At 42.0% G+C, this 11,465-nt stretch overlaps 1 protein-coding gene across 1 annotated transcript in view; it reads right to left on the bottom strand.

Moving 5' to 3' along the window:
* Nucleotides 1-1,401: 1,401 nt before the first annotated feature.
* Nucleotides 1,402-11,465, bottom strand: part of LOC124073889 (protein phosphatase 1 regulatory subunit 29) — a 55,553-nt gene continuing 45,489 nt past the window's right edge. The window contains exons 3-4 of the mRNA XM_046416435.1: nt 5,213-5,888; nt 1,402-4,722 (exon numbers count right to left, since the gene is read on the bottom strand). Of these exons, the coding sequence (XP_046272391.1) occupies nt 2,212-4,722; nt 5,213-5,554 (2,853 nt within the window). The 5' untranslated portion in view covers nt 5,555-5,888 and the 3' untranslated portion in view covers nt 1,402-2,211. The remainder of the gene's footprint in view (nt 4,723-5,212; nt 5,889-11,465) is intronic.

Genomic DNA, 11,465 nt, shown 5'->3' with positions numbered 1-11,465 from the left:
CAATGTTGATCTGTGCTGAACAGTCCTGCCTGTGAGAGAGGCATTTTCTCACTTTTCTCATCGAATAAAACAGAATAGATCATGTTCAGTACTCTGCTGCTCTGCTCATGCCAAACACATATCCCATCGGACCCGTGGGAGCAGGGAAAAGTGGTGGTAAGTGGGCCAAATAACATAATCCACAGTAAACAAGTGACGATCAAAAAAGAAATAGAAATGTTCTAGAAATTAAATCTGTCACTTTAACTTATTTTCTCTTGAATATAGCACTGAACACAAATGTGCAGCAAGGACCACTGATTCAATTTTCACATTTTGAAGGTAGGATGTCTCAGATTGTGTATGTTAGCTGATGATGTGACAATTCAACAGCTACACAGCACTTTGAGTAAGAAGGATGCCTTGTGTCAGAATACCAGTCAATGACACTATCATTTTAGAAAAATCACAAATAGATCATTTTATTTGAAAAGACTACGTGGATGGATAGTTCTGCACACAAATGAAGATTAGATTATGGCTGTGTTAGCAAGAGGCACTGTGCTACTGTGGTATAGCTGGGCATCACAGTCATGTGATGGATTTCTGGGAAAACACAATGAACAGTGTTAATATTTGTACATTTGTCCATGCCATTAATAATCTACTATTGTTTGTTGACTCAGACATCCAGCCACTGGGAAAGATACTGACAACTAATAATTTAAGTCAGTTTGGGCAAATACAATATAATCTGACAAGGCATGCCAACACCCACTTACACTGACCACTGTATACCACACAGCCACACACACAATCATGAGGCATAAAGTGCAAGCAAACATGCCTGTCACAAGTTGGCTAATGAAGTTATTGATAGACAACATTAGTACTAATTTCCAGAACAGAACAGACACATTGGCAGTAATTAGAAGTGTCCTTTCCCTCTGTGCCTCATTCAGTTTTCATGTTCAGAGAAAGGATTTGGAATGTACTGTGGTGCTCATGTTGAATGATGCAAACAGATTTCCCCATAACCTGCTTATAGTTTATTTACATTCACAGTGGCTGCAGAAAATCAATTATATCCTTGCTTTTCTTCCTTTTTTTAAATATCACCTCGTGCTTTTCAGTTTCTCGTCACATATGGGTTATATCGCTCAAACCACTTTGTTTGGCTAACTGCTGGGTAATATTCTTAGTGTGATGAAACTATTCATAAAGTCAGTCGTGTGGTCACTTATAGTTGACTAATGTGTGTAAACTTGCCAGTGGTTACATATCCTTTGAAACCAGACACAATTTAATAGCTTGTAGGTGCGCTCTGGTACTTAAACAAACAGCGCTATACCTCTGGTAGCATCTAAATACCTTCATTAAGGAAACATTAGTTTACCTTCTGCAGTCCTTAAAATTACACTCATGATTTTGATCATTACTAGGGCTTTTTAGTTGAAAAGATGTGCCGAACACTTCAGGGTGCAATCTAAGAGCCAGGTTTCACTTTAATCTCTCTTATGATTTCAGCATGCTGCAGGAATTTCAAGGAAAATTGTTTGCTCTTCATAAATTTGTTTCCCATTTATCATTTCTTTCTGTGTAAAACTTGCTATTGAAATACCTCAGCCACATGAAAGATCTCATAAAGGAGTGATAGGACCTCCATTTGACAACTCTGTACACTAAACGGCATGTTTACACTTGTAAGAGAGCACAGATCTAACTTTGTTATAATATTCCTTCCTTAGAAATCTAAACATATCCAAGTGCATACTGCAAATTGATACAGCACCCAATACAAAATAAGAAACAATATCTTGAAGACAAGCTTAAAATGAAGGTTATCAATATTACCTTCTATGAATACCAAGATGAAAACATGGCACTGATAAAAACAGTCCATTGGATCACAAAATGTGATCACTCTAATAGCATTAAATCACACAGTTGGCATTTTCTCCCTGTGCGATAAATAAAACCCAAAAACACAAAATGAGAATTATCCAGAAATGATGCTACAATGAAGTGTAAAACAAAACACCGTAATAACTCTTATATCCCAGGCACAGTTTCATTGTCCTTGCTCTTAGTACAATATTCTATACACTTAGCATGCCAAAAAAGCCCAAAGGCAAAATTTTATCCGATGTTTCTCCCCATTTTTTTTTCTGGCCTACAGGCCTATCAGAAAAAGAAGTATCCAAACCTCAATTCTTATCTCTGCTCTCCCAGTCACAGTTTCTGTTGTGCTGACACACCCTTCCAGTAATCAAGGATGTCATGCAGGTCCTCGCCTTTAGCAAACTGCACTTTTTTTCGAAGAGCATTTCCAGCCGTCACATAACAGGCCTCATCTCGCTGACCTTTCCGGTAGGGACGGAAGCGCTCCCAGATCCGCAGTGAGCTCTCCGAGGAGTACTCAGGGCTGGAGGAGTAGCCAGAGTAACTGGAATGGTGGCGGGCAGGCGAGAGTTGGGAGTACGATGCTGCATCCTTGCGGGAGCGTGTCAGGGGCTTCAGGAAGGAAACCCTCTGGGCTGGGGAGCCCTGGTGGGAGCTTTCGTAGTAGAGAGCTGGGACGGAGTGGCGATGCTCCGAGCAGTGGTAGTCCTGCTGCACCTCCAGCTGCTGCTGCTGTTGCTGTTGTATTTGTTGCTGTTGATGGTAATGGTGTGGCTTCTGGCTGTCCTGATGTTGGGCACCAACACCACCACTGTCGCAACCACCACCACCCCCTTCACCACAGCTCCCACTTCCCACTAAAGGCAGTCTCTCTAGGGGCTCCCCACAGCCCAAGGGGCTGGCCCGGTCTGAGTACTGCTGTTGTTGTTGATTACAGGCATCCGGGCTCCTTGGCTCAGGAACATCTAGGCTGTAAACTCTAGCTCCTACACGTTCCCTGTCCTGCCCCATGGAGCCGCATGAGGTGGTGCTGCACTGTTTTTTTACAGCATTTACAATAACCACAGCGGCATCTGCACTCATTTGTCGCTGAATGGGACGTACAGCAGTGGCTGGTGGAGGAGGCCTGTAGGGGGGAGTGACAACAAAGCCACCACCACTGATCCCTGGGCGTTCAGAGAGAGGAGCATTGAAGGCTGGAAGAGGTGGTGGAGGGGGTATTTTATTGGGAGCAATGATCTGACATGTCTCTGCCAACCCTTGGGAAAGTGGGATTAGGCCGCGAGTAAGGGAGGATGTGCTGGTGGCAGGTGGGGAGGTGGGATTGGAGGAGACTGTAGAGTTAGTGGAGGTCCCTGAAGCAGCAACTGCTGCTGCATCCAATTTCAGTGCATCAATGCAGTTATTGATGATCTGGTTTACCTTGTCCACCTCCATGGCAATGGTGGAAATTTCTGATGCAGAGCCATGTCCATCATCATCTGAGTCATCTCCAACATCAGTTCCATCATTGTCCCTCAAGTCTGCCCCTCTCATCCCACCATGCCCACCATCTCCCATCCTCTCCATTCCTGCCCCTCCAGTTCTGACATCCATATAATTTCCTTTACTTGTGGCCATGGCCTCTGAAAAGGCAGTGGCCATCTTTTCCACTTGTGGGATGGAGGAAAGCCTAGACGAACTGGTGTTGGCTGAGTGGATCATTCCCGAGCTGGAGGATGTGGACATGGGAAGTTTGCCTCCATGATGGTGTTGATACTGGTGATGTTCTCTGGACTGCTCTTGAAGCTTGTGGACTGCTGACGGATCATTTGCCACTGCTGCTGCTACCTCTGGTCCATATCGCATTTCCAGAATAGTTTTCTTAACACAGATGGACTTCTTCTTTTCATCATGGACCCGTTTCTTACGAAGACAATAGTAGACGAAGCCTAGAACAATGAGCATGCCAAAAAGACAACCCACAATGGTCATTATGTAGTGAGTAGTTGTGGAAGGTGTGGGGAGCATGTCATCTTGATGTTGAGCCCGAGTAGTAAACTGGAGACAAGTGTTGTTGTAACGTTGAGAGTTGCGGATGGATGCTACACAAAAGGTGTAATTGGTGTGCGGTTTGAGCTTATTGAGGGTAATCATCTCCTTCTTGTTCTTCAAATTCATGACATCAGACACATATGTGTAGTTATACTGTGTGAGAATATACATTTTGCTGTAGGGCCTCGGAATCTGCACAAGGAGAGAAGCTGATGACAAAGAGACATGATGGAGCTTGATGCTGGGAATGAAGCTGTGTTCAGTAGATGAAGAAGAGGTGGTGGGCTGGTGGTACGGTCCAATTCCACCAAACATCTCTGGGCCGATCCCAGAAGGACCATCCAGATCTGGGGGGAGAGAGGTCATCCCTGGAATCATCACGCCATCACGACAATGATGGTACAATATGTTTTTTGCATTCCGACCAGCATGACCAGCAGCAATTAGTAGGGGGTAACCAAACATCTCACGGGGTGTCTCACACTGGAGGCGGTCATAGGTGTGTGTGACATTGTTGAAGGACTCCAACCAGGTGAGGAAGCTATAAAGATCGCAGCCACAATGGAATGGATTTGCTGCCAGTTCACACACCATCAGCCGACTGAGAACTGTGAACGTGGATGGGTCAATGCGGGCAAGTTTGTTGGATGATAGGTCAATGCTGCTGAGGCTGGGACACTCCCAGAATGCATTGCTGGCAATAACCTCAATCAGGTTGTGCTGCAGGAAGAGGCATTGCAGGCGGCCAAGCCCTCTCATCATACCCTCAGTTAAGTTGGTCAACTTATTGTAGCCCAGCTGAAGAACCTGAGAACACATAGAAGTAGCATAGCACTTTCAAAAAAATGTAGCTGATTGTCTGACTGATTGTGCTGTTTTGCACATGTGCTTTCTTTGAATGCAAAAGAATTTTGGCCGTTTAGACAAATTGTATATTATTATTATTATTATTATTATTATTATTATTATTATTATTATTATTATTATTATTATATTATTAAATTGTCAGTAATGTTATTATAATGAAAACACAGTTAGTGTCAGTCATTATTTACTTCCCCTTCTAATGCAAGTTCAAAAAAATAAAGAAAGAAAGAAAGAAAGAAAGAAAGAAAGAAAGAAAAGTCCACTACCATGAAATGTCCCACTAAATTTTAAAGTAAAATAAAGAAATTTCATTGAAATGTAGCTCAGTGATCTGTTTAAAATGGTACCAGTCTCAAACTAAGGTCTGATACATTGTGAGCAATATTCTTGTGTTAAGCTCAAAGCTTTTTATCATCCATTTCCCCATTACCTGTAGGTTGGCTTGTCCTGCAAAGGCTCCATCCTCAATATAGCTGATTTCATTCTTGGTGAGGTTGAGGTCAGTCAGGTTGGTGAAGCGATACATAGAAATGAAGAGCACTGCTTTAAGCTTGTTCTCATTCAATCTCAAGTCATGGACCGTGTTGTTGATGTGCTGGGGGATAGTCTCGTATGGCGGCTGGTTTTGACTGCAGATAGCCAACCACACATAGCCTTTATCCCCTTCAATGAGCCAGCAGTCTCCCTTGACCATGTTGGGAAAGTGTGATAGGAAAAGGATCGAGGGAAGAATAAGAAAAAGGAGAGTGGAGGTTGTAGTAGCAACCTGCATGATGCCAATGAAAAAAACTGGAATAGAGGAAGTTGTAATTATTAAGGAGAGGACCTGAGGGACAGGCAGGAACAGGGGCGTATTTGCAGGAGACAGGGAAGCAACAGAGGTTGCTGCGAGGGATTTCCAAAGAGGAGAGGGGTGCTGAAAAGGGGGTGAAGGCTTCGCAATGCCAGTCACAGCTTTATGGTCATCATGGTAATTAGCAGGGGATCCATGTTATGTCATATCTTGTTGAGCTGCAAAGTTGACTGACACAGCTTGTCTTCATATCCCTCGATAAATTTCAACTGAAACTGACACAAATGGATGGACCCTTGGAATAAAGAAGAATCTGTAGAGGAGAATAAAACAAAAGCAACGTAAGAACAATGATAGAAAGAACAAAGATATTATATAAATTTTATACATGGATATAGATGTATTTGTCAATATTGCCTGTTTTCTGTGTGTGTGGGGGGGGGGGGGTGTAAAACTTTTTATTCCTGAATATGAAAGAATGATAAACGAACATTTCATTGTCTCACAATTGTGCTATTCACTGAACCTGCAGGCATCCCCAAATCAATCTGATTTATCTGAATTTTCCTTCAGGCTGGTTCCACAGTTCTTTCCTCAGCTGGTGTTCTTTCTCATCATATTAATATGCATGCCTTACTGCCCCAGCAGGTCTCCTTTTAGCCTACTGCCTCTGGAATTGCTCATCTTCTCTTGGTCCCCCACCTTGTAAGGCTATGAGGTCATCAGGTTTTGGCTGATACCTATGCACACTTGCAAATCTCTCCTAAGCCCTAAGAGGGGAGGTGTCATTTTTTTTTATACACCAAGTGCAGCATTAATCACCCAAACGCTGACAGCACATTGTCTCCACAGACATTCCTTGTTATGACATTATCCTGCCAAAACCTAAGCTCTCTATCCCATCTGCATGTCATTTGAATAGCAGTCAAGCATTTACATAAGGAGAGGATTAGCTGCCTGTTGCATCATGACAGACATTGTTCTTTTGCCTGCTCAGCAGCTGAGGAAAACATACTTACAATTACACACACATTACACAAACACGTTCACCAAAGTGGACACATACACTCAGACAAGCTATATGCATGTCTTCATTTAAGAGGACACATGCATACTCACAGGCACAAATGGATAGTGAACAACACATTAAAAGTATGCCATTGATGATATTAGACTATAGAATTTGTTTATGTGTCACAGTCTGTCATCATATCTTTAATCCCACATCTTCTCCGTTTTACTTTCTCATGATTTCCATCATTACATAAAAAGAGCATTGAAAAGCTGTCTTTCTCTGATGAACAGGCCAAATTTCTTGCTAGTGCTCCAATTTCTAGACTTTCTAATTCCGACAGAGAGCTGAACTCATTCCAGTCTATTCCAGTCCATGCTCCCCAGAGGTACCAGCAGAGAATCAGGTCCATTCTCTTTTTAATCTACTTATTGCTGCAGAAAAATGTAGTACCTAAACATGTGTGAAATGGTACATCATCATGTACATCTATTGACCTTAGGCACTTGCTATTTTAGCTGGCTCCTCTTATTACGCAGACCAGGGACAAATAAGATAGACCAAATGTTATTTCACTGATTGTGTTTGATCAAACACAGCTAGACATGTTCAGGCCTGCCATGTTTTGAAGTCTATACCCCAAAACCTGCACATCATATTTTCATATACAGATATTTAAATCAATTTATTCCACTGTTTCTGTACTAGGCTCTGGACAGTTGCATATATGCATCTGTCAGGACACTCCCTTGGCATTCATGATCTTACTTTCTTTGTCTGAGGTTCATCCCTTCCGCATGAGACGCGATCTCATTTGGTGCTCCACATAGTGAAACCCAGAGGATTCTTATGAGGGAGACAGGATGCACAGTAGGTCTGTATGTGTTTAGGGATATGATTACATAATTAGGAATATGGGACATGCAGAGCATTCGTATCCAAGGGAAAATGCATGACTCATAAAACTGATCCATTTGTAAGTATGGAAATACAGGACACAAAATCAAACTTTCCTTTCCTGCTACTGACTGCTGCTGTCCACTGAAAGATGCGATTACATAAAAAATATGACATAATATTTATTATGTACTTGCAAGTTTGATAATTTAGTAATACAATCAAAATATTTTTGTATTTAAAAAAAAATCTGCATTTTTATCACAATTGGCTATTAGCATTTTATATCCCTGTTTTTTTATAAACCAAATGAAGCCTAGCAGAAGTGAACACATGCTTGATGCTTTGTGTCTGCTTGATGAAATGATGATAAGCTCTAGTATCCACATTATACAGCCTCCTTTCATGGCAATTATAATTGACCTGCACTTGTGGAGCCAAAATAATAATCTGAGTAGATCACCAGAGAAGAAATGGTTAAAGTGTAGGAAAGTAACAGGTGAACATGTGGTATGAAAGTGAAGGTGAAGCTGCAGGTGTCTGACTGCTATCAGCTAGATGGGGTTTGTAAACTAGCACTCCCAGAAACAAACCAAGCATATTCGAGTGCTATCTGCTTCAAGACTTAAAGGTTTATTACAATAAATCTGTACACATCATTTGGAGAATTAAAAGATTCAGTAAGGATTTATTCTCCTTTGGGAACTCCTGTGTTCAAGACTGTGTGATGGCCAAGGATTATATTCTGAGTGTATCACAATTACGCAGTGCAGAGGAATACAAACCATTTTCATCATGTCTCTTGCTCACCTCTTTTTTAAAACATTGCATTTTAGCCTAATAAAGTACTGTCTCAACTGTCTCTCATGTTTCTAACACATACTCACGCCCACAAACACACTCTTTCAGTTACATGCCAGTTGTCTAAACTGTGATCCAATGTTTTTGGAAGGGCAATCCAAGTACTTTGCTCTGCTGTGTTCCCTCTCCAGCCCCGAATCAAAGATAAAGTGTGTGGATGATGTCTGTGTGTGTGTGTGTGTGTGTGTGTGTGTGTGTGTGTGTGTGTGTGTGTGTGTGATTTATAGACAGCTACAGTGTTCCTCTTCTGAGCCATCAGCAAGACACCTCATGTTGGCGTAACAATCACCTTAGCTTCTCTCCCAAGTAAAAAATACAGCTGATAATTCATTCAAGGACATGACACTAGCCTGTAGATACTCAGAGAGGTCTTCGGGTGAAATTAGTTTTGGTTCAAGTTTCCCACATTTAGCAACAGGTACTGAGGTACGGCGTCCTGTCTTCAGTTGTACTTCTTTTGAATTACAATATTGTTGCCCTTTTGATGTTTTAAATCAGACACAAACAAAAGAAAAACTGTGGGTTTTTGTTGCTGTGGCACTGTATTGTTCACCCCTGTAACTTTAATGTCACCAGCATCTCCCTGAGTTAATTTTACAATTTATCAGCAGTAATATAAGTGTTTTAGAATGTCACTACTTTATTAAGGAGTATCTATACTTCAGCCTTACCAGAATGAGTGCTCTCAATCAAATCTGCAGTGGCCTTCTTTAGAATGCATCTTGAAGACAGAAGGTCCTTGTCTGATTGCACAATGAGCCATCGCCTGTGTAAATCAGATGCTAATTACATGGGGGTTGTGAATGAAAGCTACTGTACAAATTTGCCCTTCACTTTCGTGCATAAGCCTGCCTGTGATTGATTTGATATGTCGGTTCAGTGCAGGTATTTTGCAGGTGACACAATTCAAAATGACAGCATCATATGCAGCCAGCAGCATGAGGGATTGCAGTAAATACATTTACATTTGGGCTGACAGCAGTCCAGATCCAAGAGTCACGTTGTTAATAGAAGAGATATGGGCCCTTTCCAATTCCAACACCTGTCACAGTCAGTGTTCATTGGACGCTATTAGAATGCAGGGAGGAGTTTCATCATTGTGGCTAATGAAGCGGAAGAGACATGCTGATTTGATGCGAATGCCAACAACACCCGATTCTGCTTAATGCACACTGTCCATCATAAGTGTGTTCCCAAGGGAACAGCGGGGATCAATATGAGCATGTGCGTTGAGTAACTCAAATCTGTATCATATGAGGGAAGAGGTCTGGTGAAGTGTGTGTGCGTGTGTGTGTGTGTCTGGAAGAAGTTTTAATCTCAAGGTGAGGACATCTTTGGAGAGGGAGGACATTTTGGCTGTTCCTCACAACTTCAAAGGACTGTTTGAAGGATGGGATAAAATTAGCATTAGGTTATAGATATGATCAGGGTTTGGCTTGTGTATTAAGATTAGGGTAAGGGTTGGGGCCAGTCATTTAGTTGTTGATGGTTAAAGTTAGTGTAAGGGGTGACTGAATGCATGGTCAATGGTGGTCCTCACGGGGAGACAAGAACATGTGTCATGTGTCACGTGTTAGTTTGCTGTGACTATAGTGTCCAGTTTGTCTCTCTAGCATTTGACTGACAAATTGTTCATCACAAACATCCCCCACAGACATTATTAGACAAAAAAATCGTCAACTTGGTGAAGTGGGTTGATTCGTCAGAAAGCAGGCAAAACAGAAAGTCAGAAGATTCCTTGTTCTGTCTTATCTGTCTGTATCTTTCTCCTCCAAGGTGTGTCTAGATCTCTTGTTCTGTTTCTCCCTCTTTTTGTCTCTCAACTCCTCTAATCCCTCCACAAGCTTTGATATGTCACTTCATCTCCTTTACTTTGTCTCTTTCTCACCTCTTCCTGCATTGCTGTCATTCCATCAGTCTGCCCTGTTGTTATAGTTTCTTCTTGTCCAGGCCAGTTCCCTGGAGTACAGTCAGTGTAGTATGGAGAGGTTGAGGGTGTGAGCAAAACACACTTTCCTCTCCACTTCACACAGAGCTTAGGGATGAGACAAATACAACTACAGACAAATGAAGCCCCTCTGAGAGCTTTCCCATGTCTCTGTGTGAGTGGAACAGATAATTTCTCAGTGGTCATAAGAGCAGCCTGATAAAATCCCCAGTCCTACTTTGTTAAGCTGAAAAAAATGTTTCTTGTTCACTCTTGGCAGGGTTTAAACATATCTATTTCTTCAAGTGTGCACCCTTACATACAATATGTATACACATGTAGATATTCTTACAATCAGTCCACACAAAAGGTGACTTAAATTAACATTTTAATGATCTTGACTTTATTCTGATGTCATGAGCATCTTTTCTTTATTCAAGCAGGCCAAAAAAAATGAAGAAAGATATAAATAAATGAGGACGATTAGAAGGGAAAAGCAGAAAGAGAGGAGAGAGACAGAAGAGCAAGAGAGGGCAGAGAGAGAGACAGCTGAGACAGAACCTATGAGACGCTGCGTTTGATCTTTGATTCCTCCACAATCTTCTTTTTCACAGCTGCAAAGAACAGAGACAAAGTCACAGACGCTGAAGCACAAATCACCTTGGTTGCACCATGTTATTATGAAGATGATCCAGGCTGCAAAAACCCCAACTTTGGAGAGTGAGGTAAAGGCACAAAGGAACGAAAAGGATAGTTGGAGAAAGAGTGCTCTAACTACCTCTCTCAGGTTTGATCTATAATTCATATCTATCATCATGTATGCCTTGAGAAGACCTTTTTAACTTTTCTCTACCTTTTGTTAACTTCTGATGATGTCATCTTTTTCTCTGTCCTTCCTGACCTTCGGTGTGTTCATGTCTATATCTGTTTGCCAGTGTTTGACTTTTAGACCAGCGTCATCTGTGGCTGCTCATGCATGGCATCATATCTATTTCCTGGATGCCTCACAGGAAGAAGAAGTGATGCAATGGAGCGTGACAGAATAGGGCCCGAAGGTCTAAGACTAAATGGAGCAGAGCACCTAACCCCCCCCCCAGCTGACCTATCACCACTACTACTACCATTGTTTCTTTTCTACCCTAAATGACTGGGCACAAGGCCAAAGGACGAGGCACCATGACGAGGCTTGTGCC

Source organism: Scatophagus argus, chromosome 16 (assembly GCF_020382885.2).
Source record: "Scatophagus argus isolate fScaArg1 chromosome 16, fScaArg1.pri, whole genome shotgun sequence".
Classification (NCBI taxonomy): Eukaryota; Metazoa; Chordata; class Actinopteri; family Scatophagidae; genus Scatophagus; species Scatophagus argus.
This window is presented reverse-complemented; position numbering and strand designations above follow the sequence as displayed.